The sequence below is a fragment of the Stomoxys calcitrans genome, chromosome 3, assembly GCF_963082655.1.
Source record: "Stomoxys calcitrans chromosome 3, idStoCalc2.1, whole genome shotgun sequence".
Lineage (NCBI taxonomy): Eukaryota > Metazoa > Arthropoda > Insecta > Diptera > Muscidae > Stomoxys > Stomoxys calcitrans.
Window position 1 is genome coordinate 188957653 of NC_081554.1, and position 16377 is coordinate 188974029.

Genomic DNA, 16377 nt, shown 5'->3' on the forward strand with positions numbered 1-16377 from the left:
TGCTTCGAAGTTTTTTTAAACTTTTTCAAAAAACATTATCTTTTTAAAGCGCAACATGGAACATTTTATATACGGGCTGTTTAACACACACACACACAGGTTTTTTACGGTTACTTTTTGAAACACTAAAAAAATCTCAATGATAACATAATACTTTGTGAAAATTTTTTCATATGTAATGAGGGAATGTCTTATTGAATGAAATCAGCGAGTTCTTTTGCTTCAAAATCTAAATATTATTTAAAAAAGTAATCATGAAAAAATTTCGCTAAAAGCGAACGTAGTACCACCCTTAATGAGTGATTAAATTTTAACAATCTGGCAACTGTGCCCAAACAATACCATATGACGAGTATTAAATTAGATTGTGGCCAAACATTGACAAGTTAAAAACATAAAAACATTAACATTAATAAGATGGAGTTCCAGTTAATTGAATTTGTTAAAGAAAATCCTATTTTATACGATAAAAAATATCGAAGCATGACTTACAAGGATCAAAAAGTTAGAAAATGGAATGAGATTGCCAGAAAGCTGCGCAAAGACCGTAAGTATTGGCTTCAAAACAAGCCCCAGTAGCCAACGAAAAAACTATAGAAGAGAGATAGCTGAATCTTTAAATACGACGAATATTTATTCTTGTTTCGAAATTTTCCAGACTTTATGGATTCGGTAGAAGTGCTTGTAGAATATTAAAGGTGATTGCTCTTCTACTTTGCCTGTTAGGAGTGGGGTTCTTCAGGCATCAGTGCTGAGACCTATTCTTTTTATTACTTTTCTTAATGATTTATTTGATTATATTGGCTACTGGCGTGTCCCTTTCTCATATGTACAACTATTGTTCATGGGTTCTAATCATTTCGTCAGCATTCTTCAATCAAAAATTGACTTCGCGTGCAGTCATTAAGTTTCTGCATGCTACTGAATAGATTTTGTGTTCTGATGTTCTCGAGATGTGAAGTTCAACCTTTCAATCTCAGTTACAATTTTTGTACACAGAATACAGTGCTTGGGCGTAATATAAGATGGTGCAAAACATACAACTGCTACTCTTCGGCAGAATATCCTATCCGAATATCCTATACTGTATTGAGATTTACTCTGACACGACAGGTTGTGTTATGGCGAAAGTGCGCTTGGCTGTAAATAGAGTGGTGAGGTATATTCACTCTCTACGACATCTCGAACATGTTTGCAAAGGCGTTGAAAGATTTCTTGGTCGCCAATTTTTTAATTTTGTAGGCTTTAGACTTATGTTAACATTTTATAAGATATGTAATTGCCAAACGCCATTTTTCTTTCAAATCTCTTTAATTTTTGTTACTCGGTACGAGTAAATCAAATTGTTATCCACTGAGTTTTACCTTTTATGAGCAGATCATTTCAGGGCAGAGTTGCTATACTTTTAATTCATTACCTAGTTATCTGAGAATTTGTAATGCTCTCTGCTGATTCTGTACATGATTATCATTAGAATTGGTAGTAACATTCTATTTTTATTAATTTTTACATACTTTTAATTAAAAAAACCAGAGAAGTAACCTAAACATTTTTAAAGAATTTCACCGATAAACCACATAAAAAATTGTTTAAAAAATGTCAAAAATATTCACTATGGAATCCTATATACTTAAATTGTATCATATATCTAATTGTCCAATTATTTTTTTGTTTTCAGCCAACGCAGTAAGACTTAAATGGAAAAGTCTGCGTGATACATTTAAAAAAAGGCTACAACGAAAAGCTGACGAATGCGAAGACATAACACCCTCAAAAACCTGGAAATATAATGAGCACTTACAGTTCTTAAAAGATCAATATCCTGAGTAAGATTTAATTTGAGTCTCGATATGGTTTACAAAGTTATTTACCATTTGCTTTTTTTAAACAACTTTTTTAGACCAGAAGAATTTAAGATGGAAGAAGTGGAAATACTGCAGGAAGAGTTAGAAGAACAAATACAGGAGGAAATGCAAGAGTTGCAAGAAGAAGATGAAGACCAATTTCAATCGAATGAACCCGATTTTGAAGTTGAAAACTTTAATTTGAATGAGTATTTGAAAAAATTCGACATTTCAAATAATGCCGGCAACGCAACAAGTACCGAAGAGCAACCAAAAAAGAAGAGGCTGGACAAAGATAGCATTATATCGGAAGCTTCACACGAAATGGCAATCCTGTTAGAATGTGCTAAACAACATTTTACGCCGCCTTCTGCGACACAAATATTTTTCAACTCTATGGCCTTGCAAGTTGAGGAAGCGAAATTACCTCCCATAGAACTAATGCGTTTGCAGCAACGAGTGTTGGAAGCGGTCACACAAGAAATTGTAATGTGCCAGGATGGGCAAAATGGGGCTACTTATGTTATACAGATGTAATGCGATGTGTTGCTACACCAATTATTAACATCTTTTTTTTATACAAGTATGAATAAATAACTAGTTGTGTTTAATTTTAAATGATAATATTAAATGAACTATTGTATATTTTCTAAATTTCAATATTATTGTGCAGACGCAATTGTGCAAATTCCTAACATTCTATTAAGGAACAGGGGCAAACGTCTCACATATCAATGAATGCTGTCCGATTCAATTTTTAAGCTCAATGTTATAAGAGATATCCTTTTCATACAACAACAATCGCAACAATAACTGTTACAACAACACGCGATAGTTGTGAGCACCACACTGGCTGGAACGTTGAGGTCCAAACTGTGTGATGTTCATTGCTGTCATGAGAAGCTACGTTGCGAGCTACCGGGCCACAGATTACGGATAGTGGAGTGCTCCATACAGAGTAGCGGCAATGGCAGTCGCGGACAATCAGCGGTATCGAGCGAAGAGTCTCAGAGAGACACTTGTCGACCTTTTCAAATGTGTAAGTTACTGCTTTAAATAGCCTACCGTAATACCGATGTCATCTACAAAGTCATTCTGCTATCCAGGTTGCGTACGCCTAATCGGCGCGTAGACTTCGCTCCTAAAGTCATATTTTCAGATTGCGCACGAGCTCATGCATACGCCTAATCGGCGCGTAGACTTCGCTTCTAAATACATATTTCAGCTGGGAACTAATCGTCTCCTTCAGCCTTGTTGATCTCCAGATGGGTTACTGACTAAGTGTATTCATTATATACCACCCATCAGAGATTGATTTCATGGTATCCTCGTCGCCGCCACTATCGGATACTAGCAACTGGGGAAAAATGTTGATCTCTGTAGGAGAACGCCCCTATACCAAATGATAATATTAACATACTTCGTTCGGTCTCCAGAACCTATCAATATGCTTGCAGGTCACATTTCCCTACTCTAATAATCCTTATACCTTTCCTTCGCTACTGACTGCTCTTTACATCGCATTCTTGACTTCAGTAGCAGTCCGATTATTCTACTCGTGTCCATAGTTCCCTAGGAGAAGCGAATGGTAACCAATTAGTGACTTCTAGCCTCATATCGAGCATCATAGGCACTCCGTATCTAAGCAAAAGCCGGTACTCTCATTGATAGTCTCCACTCGAAATCGCTGGTTGCCCGCTACTGCAATAACAGTACCTAGTATGTCTACGGGGCATTCCACCACACGCAACCTGTGGACGCACCCGTTAGCTCTCAGCTGAGCTTCTCATGACAACGATGAACACAACAAAGGTTGGAGCTCAAAGTTCCAACCTGTGTGGTACTCATAGTTATCTCGCGCCGGAGTAAAAATCTTCAATACACTGTTACTCATCCTATATCAGAAAAGGAGAGCCTATATCCTTAACTACAATGGTCCAGACCATTTTGTAATGTTCAAATAAATGAATCAAAAGTTGTGAACTTATTTCTACTCTCTGTCTTTCGGGACACTGTTTTTAGTTTTTTACGCCTGTTATTCAAAATCGGCAAAATTTGGCGGCGGTTAAATGCCACCTTATGGCTTTGTAATTCCATATTTCACTCATTCGGAGAGGCGAGTGTCGACGCCATTGTGTTTTTCTTTCTCGACGGACACTTTTGATATTTACAATCTGGCAATTGTGGTAAACATATGATTTTTCACACACATAAGTTTCAGACGCTGAATCGTTTTCAGTTGATCAGGATAAATTTGGAAAACTAAAAATGGAGTTTGAATTAATTGATTTTGTTAAGGCCAATCCAATATTGTACGACAGAAAATATCGTAGCCTTCACTATAGAGAAAGAAAAATGGAGAAATGGAACGAGATTGCCAGGAAGTTAAGAAGAGATCGTAAGTTAAGCCGCCTTACGGTCTGCATGCCACAACAAGGACGGCGACGAGTAGATACAATCAAATCACTTAATTGTTTAAAATTTCAATGTCGTTGCATTTGTAGCCACTACCCTCAGACTCAAATGGAAGAACTTGCGAGACACCTACAAAAAGAGACTCTTACGCAGGAAAGGCGATGATGAGGATGTCTTAACTTCTCGCAATTGGAAGTATCACAATCTGCTAACATTTCTAAAAGATCAATACACCAAGTAAGTACTTTAGGCTAACAATACAAAACAAACTCCATATTAACAGCTAGTATACATGTAGGCAATTAGAGGAATACAGGATCGAAAATGAAGCGGATTCTGAGGACGAAGATTTACAAATGAAACAGGAAGAAAATCCCACTAATACCGAAGATGTCGAATTTGAAGTGGAGACTTTCGATCTAAATGATTACTTGAAAAAATTCGATGCTTCCACAGCAAGCAACTCAGCCGACAATGTACCAGCGCCGACTACAACTGAAGAGTTACCAAAGAAGAAAAAATTCGACAAAGAAACTGTTATAAATGATGCCTGTCAAGAAATGACAAATTTATTGCAGAGTGCTAAACAACATTTCACTCCTCCTTCCGCCACACAAGCATTTTTCAATGCAATTGCTATACAAGTCACAGATGCCAAACTACAGGCTGTAGATCTGATGCGTCTACAGCAGAGAGTATTGGAAGTTATAACCCAAGAAATATTAACCTACCAACAAAATAGGATATACGACTCTTAACTTTATTGATATTATTCTTATTAACATTACATATTTTCTCTATATAAGTAATCCTTTAATAAATCTCTATTAACAAACCCCACATCGTCGGAATTTTGTTGAAAATTTTCATACAAATTCGACTTGGGTAGTGTTAAAGTTTCTCTCCACACACCATTTTTATACTGTTGTGTGTCTGGATCAAAGTTATCCACCAGTTCCTTGTAAAAGTAGGAGCGGTCATGTTCTATAGCGTAATTATGTAGTATTACACAAGATTGTACTATATGACAAGCTGTTTCAGGTAAGCATGTGAACTTATTTTGCAATACTTTCCATTTGTAAAGCAGCACTCCAAAGGAATTATCAAGATAGTCTGAACACTTCTTTAAACGTTCATTGAAGTTACTTTTATCTGGCCGTAACATTTTACCCGGATAGGGTCGCATGGTGTGTTTTATCAAAGGAAATGTGCTTGGTGTGACTACATACGAGGCCAGCACAATGCCAGTATCGGGCATTTGCATATCTGCGGGTAAAGATGGCAGATTGTTTTGAATCAAATTTTTGACAAAATTATCATTTTCAACGACTTCGTGAATCAGACCGACGTCAACGTTAATAATTTGGTATTTGGTGTTGCATGATGCTAACATAACTATGGGATCCCGCGTTTTACGCTCCGTCAGAAATTGCAATGCATCAAAACCGCCCACACAATTTGGTAAGCCTGTTGCCTCCATGTATGCATCGCTAAGTTCATAGTAGTCCTCATCATTCATAGTTGTCACAAAGTATTGGGACAGTTCAGTTGATATGCATTCGCATGTTTCCAAAATAATTTTTCTCAAAGTAGATAGGCCCAAGCGAAATGCCATTGAAAGTAAGGGACGAGGTGTATCAAAGGCCAGATATCTAATATGAAATATATTTAAGTATTGATTTCGTTTGATATAACTTGATGTATCACTTACATTAGTGTAATCAATAAACGGCATTCTGGGGGTATCGGTTTTCTTTGCGAATACTTGACCAACTTAGGCTTTAACACTCGCAGCAAACGCTCAAATGTGCTGACATTTATACGTGTAAATTTACGAAACTCCCGGTTATTTTTTTGCTTTATCAGATCCAATATTTGATTGAAAAGACTATGCATGTCGCGCTCATTCTGTGAAAACTCTTCCCTGGTCCATACTAGGCGACTGCTGTTGGGGCAAACCAAATCCACGAAATTAACAAAAGCCAAATATACTTTAAATATTTCCATAAACTTTTCCATATAGTCATATCGTATCAAAGTATTATTAGTACTTTTAACTTTGTTGAAATACTGCATTTTATTGGAAAAATTTTGTCTACAATGCGAGTATGAAAAATTATGGCGCTGTTAGTTATCAATGTGTCTTAAGATGTAAACAAAAACATAAAGTTGCCACACTTTCATTTATATGGGGATGCCAAAGAGGATTGAAATAACTGAGATATTGTAGTTTTGTGCTTTCAAGATTTGAAAGCAAATGTCAAAGTAAGCAGCTCTACCGACAAAATCAAATTTACAGTAAGCAAAATTCTGCTCTCAATGCCATGCTGTTTGAGTGGTTTGCATTTTCTAAATATGCATTATTTCCTTTTCTATGAAGGAAACTATGGCGTCATGCACGTATATAGGGTATCTTTCTTTCTTTTATTTCTTTTCTTTTTACTGTAAATTAGATTTTTTAATTTTTTCAGCAGAGTAGCTTGCGTTGAAGAAAAATAAAATAATTACTAACACCTATAAGCTTGACAATGCTGTAAAATTTTGAGAGCATAAAAATTTCTCTGTTATTTCAGTCCTCTTTGCATGTTGTGTAAAAAAGATGTGTTCATGTACATTTTGTTGAACTTTTGATGAGTGATAACAAGTTTTTAATTAAGATCATGGTACGTTTTTTTTTAAATTTCTAAGCATCGTTTAGTATTGAAAATATGATTAGTTTTAATAATTATGGTTTTCATACTTTTAATAACTTCTTATATAAAATAAAACAACGCATACTGGAGGCAGTAGCATCTTACTGCGTTTGATTGTCACAATTAAGCAAATTACTTCACTTGGAAAAATAAGCTCTTGATACACGCATTGTTACTGGAAGTCGTTCGCGTACTTTATTTACCAGCAGAAGAGAGTGGGTGAGTTCGTGAGAGCAAGCTAAATATTGAGTTTGGTAATTGAGAGCTTGCAGAAATTTGCAACATCGAACAGCTGTTTTTCGAAAAACAGCTGATTAATTCAAATAAATAGCAAAAGAGAGATTTGTTTTTGTTCGCCGTTTTGTAAAAATACAACTCTGCACACAAACCCTACAAAAGCAACGCGGAAAAGTTTAAAAATAATCAACTTTGACGCTTGTTGCCACAAGCAAACATACCTATTATTATGTGTGTGCGTACACAAAAATTTATGTAAATTTGCACAAATTGTTACTGGAAGTATTCCGCGAAATTCATTTGCAAGCGGAAGAGAACGAGAGAGAACACAATTTTGGGTTTGGTAATTCGATACTGCAGAAATTTGCAGTATCGAACAGCTATTTTATGAATATCAGTTGTTTAATTCAAATAAAAAGCGAATGAGAGTAAAGGCTGTTTTTACTCTCCTGCAAATATTTACTGGAAAAGTACGCGAACATACCTATTATACACCGCTAAACATATGCTTGCCATTAAGCATTTGTTGTGCGCTTGAATATAGGTTGTGGCTTACAAATAAAGAAAAGGTAGATAATTTCATCTGTGGTGTTTTGTTTGAATAGCACTTCCACAAATCCAAATAATTTTTTTATCGTAAAAATGGAATACCAATTAATAGAACTCATAAAAGCAAATCCCATTTTATACGACAAAAAGTATCGAAATCCAAGGTACAGGGAGGAAAAAATTGAAAAGTGGGCAGAGGTGGCGTCACAATTGCGACGAGATCGTAAGTATTTGTGTCATGCAAATCTTACCGAGTAAATAGAATAATAAATACATGCTTTCGACAACCCTACCAACATCGCAAAGTAACTTTTTCTCCTAGAACGACTGCTTAACTATTTTGCATATATTGCCAAGTTTGAAAAGCTACAATAGTTGGATCATTGTGTTGTGTCCTCATACCTTGGTTTGTAAGTGAAATAGATTTGGCTGGACAGATAGCAGATAGGACAACGGCACAAACATCTAACATAACGGCATTAATCCCAAAACAAGATGTGACTGCCGGATAGAAGTTGGGTCAGAACTTTTGTGACGGGAAAACTTCTAGCTAGCATTAAATTGGGAACATGATGGCCATTGGTTACTTACCTTGTCATATTGAATATTCCTATAAGTATTTAAGCAAGAGCCGGTGCCGCCCAGCCTATCAATAAGACTCTCCACTAGATACCGTTGATTATCCGCGACTGCACCTACTCCATGTAAAAGCCGGGCATCCCACTGTCCGCAACCTGTGGATGCTCCCCCATTTCTCAGCTGAGCTTCTCGTGTAAACGGCGAACACCACATATATCAGATCTCAAAGTTCCATCCTGTGTGGTGCACAGTTATCCCATGCCGAGCGTCAGATCTTAAATCCGTATGTTTTTCGGGGGCTCCCAAGCATATTTATAACGTGGACTTGACAATGTACAGTACAATAGCTTTTATTTGTCTTTAGTTTATAAGTATGACATAGGTATAATTATTGAACTGCAGTTGACATGCTCGCCTTGCATACAAAAGTTAAATTCAAATGCCTAACAGAAATTCCTTCACTAATATTGATGATAAAGTGCACATTGTAACCTAGAGCTTTTCGGATAACTTTGAATTTAGCTGCGTTATTAATTTACATCTTTCTATTTTTAGCTAGCACCATTCGCATACGTTGGAAAACACTGCGAGACACCTACATAAGAGAAAGGAGACGCAAGTTCAAGGAAGATGAAAAAGATGATTCTGAGCGATCACATTATACATGGAAATATTACCATCACTTGGAATTTTTGGACAACCACCTTAAAGAGTATGTTCACAAGTCAACCTATCAACTTTAAGTTTGAACATTTTGATTTCTTTTCAGAACATCTGCTAATTTCAAAATTGAAGAAAACGATGATGACTTTAATCAATTTATCCAGGATTCAAGTGTTTATAACGACGTTGGCGAAGTGGAATATGAAACCGAAAATTTTGATTTGAACGAGTATATTAAGAAAATAGATACTTCCACAGCAAATGTGACTAATTTAAGTAAAATGGCAGGGTCATCTGAAGATGCGGCCAGAAAAAGGAAAGTTGACAAAGATGCTGTCATCAATGAAGCTTGTCAAGAGATCTCGAATTTACTTAAGAATGCAAAGCAACGTTTTTCGCCACCATCTCCCAATCAAGTGTTTTTCAATTCGATGGCTCTACAAGTCGAAGAGGCTAAACTTTCACCGGTTGATTTAATGCGCCTGCAGCAGAGACTCCTGGAAGTTGTTACCCAAGAACTTCTTTTATTTCAAGATAAAACCTACGCACCTTAAATATTTCATACACGTTTTATTATGTGCTTTCTTTAAACAAGTAATCCTTTAATAAATCTCTGCTTGCAAAAGCGTCGTTATTAGCAGTATTTTCATAATTACTAAATAATCTTGTTTTGGGCAGTTTCACTGCCTCTCGCCAAACTCCCAATTTCAGCTCTTGCGTTGTTTCATCCACATGATCCATTAGCTGATTGTGCAGATACGAACGATCGTGTTCTATAGCAAAATTGTGCAAAATAATACAGGATTTAATGATATTGCAGGATATTTCTGGCAGACCAGCAAATCTATTTTGCAAAACTTTCCATTTGTATATCAAAATGCCGAAGGAATTGTCTAAATAGTCGGAACAGGTTTTAAGTCGGGCATTAAATGCCTCTTTGCATGGAGTCAAGACTTTTCCCGGATAGGGTCTCATGGTATGCCTAACAAAGGGGAAAATTCGTGGGGTAACAAAGTAGGAGGGTATCAATAATCCGCTATCAGCCATCTGTATGTCATCCGGCAGGCTATCAACCCTATTATGAAGTAAATTATTAATTATGTTATCGTTTTTCATCACTTCTCCCAGCATGTTCACATCGACATTGATGAGTTGGTATTTGGTGTTACAGGAAGCCACAACCACTATGGGGTCTCTTGTCTTTCTTTCAGTCAAAAATTGTATGGCATCCAAGCTGCCAATGCAATTTGGCATGCCAGTGGCCTCCAAATTTTGTTCGGTCAATTCATAGTAGTCCTCGGAACGCAATGAAGTCAAATAGTAGCCAGAGGCCAATTCATTGGCTATACATTCGCATGTATCCGTAATTATACTCCTCAGCGTAGTCGAGCCCAGACGAAATGCCATTTGCAACAATGGTCGGGGGGAATCATAAGCCAAATACCTAGAATAGGTGCGTTAGAAGAATCTATTGTAGATTTTAAATCTGGCGCCATATACTCACATTAGTGTCAACAACAGACGGCATTCTGGTGGTATAGGTTTTCTAGCCGAATACTTTTGCAGTTTCTTCTTCAACAATTGTACCAAATGTTCGTAGGTGGAAATGTTAATGCGCGTAAATTTTCGAAATTCACGGTTATTCCTCTGTTTGACAATATCCAATAACTGATTATATATCGATTTTATATCCCTTTCATTCTGGTTAAACTCCTCGCGGGCCCAACGCAATCGCGACGGACAGGCCAGTTCAATGAAGTGTACAAAAGCCACATAAATTTTTAATATTTGCAGGAATTCTTCCATATAGTCGTAAGCCATTAACCACATCATATTAAAATATAATTTGTACCGTCTTTGAAGATATTTTTCAATACTTTTGACCAGTAGGAGATGCGAATACGTCTTCGTTTTGGTGATAAACAAACTAAAAGTGTTGCCAGATGAACGTGATAGTCAGACGGTAGCACCGATTACGTATTTGGTATTTGTATTCTTCACCTCACATCCCAATGAACATTTTGTGTGGTCATTGTCATATACCGGGTGTTATTTTTAGAGGCGTTAAAACTAAATAAAAAAAATATTAAATAAATTAAAATATTAAAAATATTTAATCTAAAGGCTATTATACTCTGTAGATCCGTTTATATGGGAGCTATATCTAAACATAGACCGCCCGGTCTCTCACTGACCTTCTTCTACTAGAAAAGTCCAAACGACGTGCTGCTGGGCAACACTGTCACCACCGCACCTAATATATAGACAGGCAAATTAGTTCTTAAGCACAGAAGATCGTTTAATATGGCTATTTAATTTGATTTAAAGAAAGACTAAATGATGTATTTTTAATAGGTCGTCATAAATTTCGTTTACATTGACCACTTAATCCGGATTTATGCCCTTTTCGAGATTTAAGTCCTGTGTTTTTTTGCAAGTTTTACCATACAAAAAAAATCTCGTTTCTGCAGGATTTATTATTAATTCCCAAATAAACCCGATTTCAATGCTGAATAATCGATAAAAGTACAAAAAAATGCAACTGTTTTCAAGATATGCACATTCATGTATAAGCATGTACGCTTGTGTGTGTCACTAAAATCCCAAAAAAACGCAGTGTAGGTTTGGTTGAATGGGTCGCCGCCCTTCCCTACGCAAGCGCGGACCTACATACGCCGGAGCCTGTGTCACCCCCCGTCGGAACCATCCACTCCCCTCAACAAACCTCAGGAGAGGTACCAGAGCTACGTTCGCAAGTTCACCCAGATCACAGAAGAAACGGCTCCCCAAAAAGGAGAGCCTACGTCTCTGCTGACCCTGACAGAAACACAACAAGTGCTCAATAGTCTCGTCCTCCTCATCATCGAGGCTCCTCCTACTCCATTGTGCGGTATCCCCATGCGGCATATGGCACAGTGTCCTGTAATGACCCCTGTCAAAGTACTCATCGACTTCTTATCGCCCCCCTCGCCATTCTCTCTACTGTGTTCAATAGCTCGACAAATGGTACGTAGGCAAGACCGATGACTGGTCCGCCCGGCGCAGACAAACCCCTCCTGGAGAACTCGTCCGCCCTCTCATTTTCTGGAGCCTATCCAGGGATTCCAAACAGTCCGCCACGCATCTCGACTTCACCATCCTCGACCCCAAAGCCTTGATGCCACCATACTGTCAACATAAATTCTGAGTTTCGAGGGTGGTAAGCCCTTTGCAAGAATTTCTCTTGTGGCTACTGCATTGGCACAGACCTCTGCCTGAAAGACCGTACACTCGTCCGACAGTCTCAGATACAAACTTCAATCCGAATTCGATTTGCATACGGTTGTGTTTTTTGGCCGCTCCTGATTGTTTTGCTGCAAAGTCAAGCTATACGTTCATACACATCACTATAGGCGCTTCAAACTATAATACAACCTTGGCTGTTTCATCGATGACGAAATTGGTCCTTATTGAAGAATAGTTCTACGCAATTTTGCATTTATTTTTTCATCTTATTTGCAAAACTATTTCTAAATCACTGGAAGGCGCCCACATTTTTCACTAACACAAGGAGTAAAATACAAACAACAGCTGGACTGCTCTATCAAACCTATAACTGCCGGACAAATCGATAATCATCATACAGCTGGTAAAAGAAATAATCGTTATCGAAAAACACAGGGTGCACTGCAATACTAAATGAGCAGCAAGCGCACTCTTTTATCGACATCACCTGATCATAAAGAACATACACCAAAAAAATACGCGCCGTCCCTAAATATGAGTGTAAGCAGTCATCAAGACGTGTTTACATGGAGCAAACTATGCGAAGTCCTGGACGACAAATTGAAGGGTGTAGCAAAGAAAGAAGATCTGACGGATATCAAACATGAAATTGAAGAATTAAAACATGAGAATTCTAAATTAAAGGAAGACATAAAGAAATTAACAAACCGTCTAGAACTAGTTGACCAGAAATCGAGAACCACAAATATCATGGTGAGTGGACTATCCTGTAATAATATCCCGGCCGCAAAAAAGAAGCTCGCCGACATCTGTAAAGACGTGTTGAATGTAGATGTTACCGTCACATACACCAAAATGCTATCCTCTGGAAAATCTTTTGTGTTTACACTAGGTACCGCCAGCGAAGTCCAAAGGGTTTTAAATGCTAGAAGTAACCTTAAGGGACAAGCAATTTTTATTCAGAAGGATTACACTGCAGCTGAACAGTCTATTAGATACAATCTCAGGCAAGTTAGCAAAGTAATATCTAAGCATAAAAAAGATGTAAAAGTACGGCTTGGTGAATTTTGTATCTACATCAACGATAAACGCTTTACTTGGTTCAATGGAAAGATACGTTCTTCCGCTACAAACGATGTAAAATTTCTAGAAGATATATTAGCTGAATGCGGTTTTAGTTGTGAGGTTGTTTGCAACGAAAACGTAGTATTAAATAAAAACGATAACAATCCTTATGTACAATAGCTAGCTGATTCGTGCCATATAATAGCTTATAACGTTTGTAACCTTGAAAAATCGCTAAATTTTGGAAACTTTATAACCTTTTTAAATAAGTTTGATATTTTCTTTTTGTTTGAAACCCATGTTGTTGCTAATAAACAAACTTATTTCTCATCATTTTTTCAAAATTATTGTCTACACTGGGTTGAAGCAATTAAAATACATAAATCGGGTCGTGCTAGTGGAGGTTGCCTATTCGGTTACAAAAGAGAAATGAAAAAGAAATACAAGCTAAACTTTACCGAATGCAATAGCCATACAATGCTATCTGTGAATATTGACGGAAATTTATTCCAACTTATCCCGACCTATCTGAATAGTACGAGCTGGAAGAACGATGCAGATAAGTTTGTATCATTTTTGAGCAGTCTAAATCCAACCAGCTTCTGTATTATGGGAGATCTAAATGCAAGAATAGGTGAACAACAAGTCCTGGACGAAAATATAATCAGGGACCAACCTCATATAAATGTAATTAGGTGCTCTAAAGATAAGAATATAAATACACAAGGGAGACGGCTTTTGAATATGATTGAGGACATAGGTGGTATTGTGGTAAATGGAAGGACTTTAGGTGATTTGGATGGAAAACTTAGTTTCTTTGGTGTAATGGGAAGCTCATTGATAGATTACTGCATTTGCTCATCTGATTTGCTGCAATATATTGAGAATTTTGCAATACTTGCTAAGCCGTTTTCAGACCACATGCCCATCTGTCTCCAGCTTAAAATCCCAAAGCATTCTAGCAATGTGACTAAACAGAATGATACTAGAAGACTTTATTGGAGCGATAGAAATATGACTCAATACGGGTTAAATCTGGGTAACACCCCAGTGAATGGATACTACCGTGCAGATATGTCTGTGGACGACATGATCTGCGGTATAACGCAAAAGATTAGACAGGCACATGTCAAAAACACAAACAGGAAATTTTTTGAGCCTAAACAGCCGTGGTTTGATTGGACATGCTTCCGTTTGCGTTCAGTAATGCGCAGGAACCTTAAAGCGTTTAGGGCTCTCCATACTGATGTTAATAAGAAAAGATATTATTCATCGAGAACCAAGTTTCAAAGACTATGTAGTAGGAAGAAATTGGAATATTATAATGAGAACCTCAGAAGACTGGACAGAGTAACGAGTAGCAAGGATTGGTGGAACTTGTCGAATTCATTGAAGAATAGATCACAAAATTCAAAAGGAAATCTTAATGCTGATGATTACATGGTACATTTTAAGGCATTACTACTTAACCGAAAGGAATCCGAGAACATACACTGGTGTTTGCCTTATTACGTCGACCCATTCCTTGACTCTCCCTTTGAACTGTGTGAACTATTCTTTGTTATTAAAGGGCTTAGAAGAAATAAGTCTCCAGGGCTGGATGGAATCCCTTATGAGTTCTATAAATACGCTCCTCGCAATTTTCTAGAAGAAATATTGGCTGTCTTCAACACTATATTCCTTAATGAAAGGATTCCGTTATCTTTCAGAGAATCTACCTTGATACCGTTGTTTAAAAAAGGTGACGTTAACATTGCGGCTAATTATAGGGGACTTTCACTTCTAAACACTAACTGTAAGATCTTTAACTCTTTGCTTTTGAATCGGATATCTGCTTGGATAGAAAGAAATGACATTCTAAATGAGTTCCAGTCTGGGTTCAGAAAAGAGTACTCCACGCTTGACAATATATTCAATCTGGTTAACATTGTTAATTTGAATAATTTGAAGAACAAGGCTACCTACGCTTTCTTTGTAGATTTCTCATCTGCTTTCGATCTGATCCCCAGAAACAGCTTATTTTATAAATTGTCAAGCTATGGACTCTCTACGAAGATTGTGCGGATATTGCAACTATTGTATGAAAATACTACGAGTAAAATCTGGGACGGAAATGCATTCTCAGATTACTTTTCGGTGGAAACAGGAGTGAAGCAGGGTTGTACACTCAGCCCAGTACTGTTTTCTTTATATGTTAATGACTTACCCGATTCTTTACCAGGAGGTGTGAACGTAGCAGATACTAACATTAAAGTTCTTTTGTATGCAGACGACATTGTCATTCTGTCTGAAACTGCAGAAGGGTTACAAGATATGATTAACGTTCTTGAGGAGTATTGTTTGACATGGAGTCTGAAGGTAAACCTTGCCAAATCTAAGATACTTATTTTCCGGAAGGGCACAAGAGGCGCTAGAAACTTGAATTGGCGGTTTGGGAATCAGAATATCGAAATTGTGAATAGTTACACTTACCTTGGTGTCGAATTAAGTTACAACTTATCTTTTAGAAAACATCTTCAGAACAAGCTCACTGCGTCTAAAATGGCGATAAATTCTACTTGGTCAAGATATATTAATCACCCAAAAATATCGAAGGCTAATAAACTTAAAATTTTTGAATCGTGTTCAAAGTCTATAATGTGTTATGCCGCAGAAATTTGGGGATGTGTAAGATATGAGGACGTGGAGAAATTGTTTAGATTCTTTATTAAGAAAATGTTATATCTGCCTAACAATACGCCTAACTACATGTTATATCTGGAAACTGGATTCAATTCACTTTTCTGTTCTACATTGAAGACACATTTTTGCTACATTGACAGAGTACTCCAACTAGACTGTCGACGATTACCACGTATTCTTGCGCTGAAGATCATAGAACTGAATATGTCTTGGGCAGAAGAATGGTCCAATATATGCCAATCTCTGCAATTTTCTTTGCACTACAACGCGACACATTTACCCTCGTACTGGAAAGAAGTTATAGAACTACTTAAATCAAAGGAGAGATTAGATTTTGAGGTTAGGGCAAAAGGCTCACAGTTCCATGACCTTTACCCACAGCTTGAATACACCAGGATACCGGAACTCACTGCGAACTTATCTTC

The 16377-nt window shown here is 37.2% G+C and overlaps 6 protein-coding genes across 6 annotated transcripts; 4 read left to right on the top strand and 2 right to left on the bottom strand.

The window, feature by feature from the left end:
- The first annotated feature begins 339 nt into the window (after positions 1-339).
- LOC106082058 (uncharacterized) lies at positions 340-2475 on the top strand. The gene is made up of 3 exons (XM_013244367.2): positions 340-547; positions 1679-1826; positions 1901-2475. The coding sequence occupies exons 1-3, from the start codon at positions 418-420 to the stop codon at positions 2379-2381; spliced, it is 759 nt and encodes a 252-aa protein (XP_013099821.1). The 5' UTR covers positions 340-417; the 3' UTR covers positions 2382-2475.
- A 1570-nt stretch (positions 2476-4045) lies between these two features.
- Positions 4046-5099, top strand: LOC106082051 (transcription factor Adf-1). Its single transcript, XM_013244358.2, has 3 exons — positions 4046-4242; positions 4349-4496; positions 4558-5099. The coding sequence occupies exons 1-3, from the start codon at positions 4113-4115 to the stop codon at positions 5015-5017; spliced, it is 738 nt and encodes a 245-aa protein (XP_013099812.1). The 5' UTR covers positions 4046-4112; the 3' UTR covers positions 5018-5099.
- LOC106082050 (putative nuclease HARBI1) lies at positions 4999-6540 on the bottom strand. Its single transcript, XM_013244357.2, has 2 exons — positions 5971-6540; positions 4999-5911 (listed from the first exon to the last, which is right to left on the bottom strand). Exons 1-2 carry the CDS (start codon positions 6333-6335, stop codon positions 5044-5046), a joined length of 1233 nt encoding a protein of 410 aa, XP_013099811.1. The 5' UTR covers positions 6336-6540; the 3' UTR covers positions 4999-5043.
- A 1212-nt stretch (positions 6541-7752) lies between these two features.
- On the top strand, positions 7753-9623 carry LOC106082083 (uncharacterized). Its single transcript, XM_013244404.2, has 3 exons — positions 7753-7961; positions 8873-9029; positions 9087-9623. The coding sequence occupies exons 1-3, from the start codon at positions 7832-7834 to the stop codon at positions 9532-9534; spliced, it is 735 nt and encodes a 244-aa protein (XP_013099858.1). The 5' UTR covers positions 7753-7831; the 3' UTR covers positions 9535-9623.
- LOC106082082 (uncharacterized) lies at positions 9531-10913 on the bottom strand. Its single transcript, XM_013244403.2, has 2 exons — positions 10485-10913; positions 9531-10424 (listed from the first exon to the last, which is right to left on the bottom strand). Exons 1-2 carry the CDS (start codon positions 10811-10813, stop codon positions 9554-9556), a joined length of 1200 nt encoding a protein of 399 aa, XP_013099857.2. The 5' UTR covers positions 10814-10913; the 3' UTR covers positions 9531-9553.
- A 1745-nt stretch (positions 10914-12658) lies between these two features.
- On the top strand, positions 12659-14116 carry LOC131995562 (uncharacterized). Its single transcript, XM_059364324.1, has 2 exons — positions 12659-12958; positions 13098-14116. The coding sequence occupies exons 1-2, from the start codon at positions 12659-12661 to the stop codon at positions 13125-13127; spliced, it is 330 nt and encodes a 109-aa protein (XP_059220307.1). The 3' UTR covers positions 13128-14116.
- Positions 14117-16377: the final 2261 nt, after the last annotated feature.

Bases quoted from the DNA above. Each gene is read 5' to 3' on its own strand.
- LOC106082050 (XM_013244357.2), bottom strand. From the start codon at position 6,335: ATGCAGTATTTCAACAAAGTTAAAAGTACTAATAATACTTTGATACGA. The intron at 5,912-5,970 runs GTAAGTGATACA...ATTTCATATTAG, and splicing joins CGTTTATTGATTACACTAAT to ATATCTGGCCTTTGATACAC.
- LOC131995562 (XM_059364324.1), top strand. From the start codon at position 12,659: ATGAGCAGCAAGCGCACTCTTTTATCGACATCACCTGATCATAAAGAA. The intron at 12,959-13,097 runs GTGAGTGGACTA...TGTTTACACTAG, and splicing joins CGAGAACCACAAATATCATG to GTACCGCCAGCGAAGTCCAA.
- LOC106082051 (XM_013244358.2), top strand. From the start codon at position 4,113: ATGGAGTTTGAATTAATTGATTTTGTTAAGGCCAATCCAATATTGTAC. The intron at 4,243-4,348 runs GTAAGTTAAGCC...TTGCATTTGTAG, and splicing joins CAGGAAGTTAAGAAGAGATC to CCACTACCCTCAGACTCAAA. The intron at 4,497-4,557 runs GTAAGTACTTTA...GTATACATGTAG, and splicing joins CTAAAAGATCAATACACCAA to GCAATTAGAGGAATACAGGA.
- LOC106082082 (XM_013244403.2), bottom strand. From the start codon at position 10,813: ATGATGTGGTTAATGGCTTACGACTATATGGAAGAATTCCTGCAAATA. The intron at 10,425-10,484 runs GTGAGTATATGG...CACCTATTCTAG, and splicing joins CGTCTGTTGTTGACACTAAT to GTATTTGGCTTATGATTCCC.
- LOC106082058 (XM_013244367.2), top strand. From the start codon at position 418: ATGGAGTTCCAGTTAATTGAATTTGTTAAAGAAAATCCTATTTTATAC. The intron at 548-1,678 runs GTAAGTATTGGC...TTTTGTTTTCAG, and splicing joins CAGAAAGCTGCGCAAAGACC to CCAACGCAGTAAGACTTAAA. The intron at 1,827-1,900 runs GTAAGATTTAAT...CAACTTTTTTAG, and splicing joins TTAAAAGATCAATATCCTGA to ACCAGAAGAATTTAAGATGG.
- LOC106082083 (XM_013244404.2), top strand. From the start codon at position 7,832: ATGGAATACCAATTAATAGAACTCATAAAAGCAAATCCCATTTTATAC. The intron at 7,962-8,872 runs GTAAGTATTTGT...TTCTATTTTTAG, and splicing joins GTCACAATTGCGACGAGATC to CTAGCACCATTCGCATACGT. The intron at 9,030-9,086 runs GTATGTTCACAA...ATTTCTTTTCAG, and splicing joins TTGGACAACCACCTTAAAGA to AACATCTGCTAATTTCAAAA.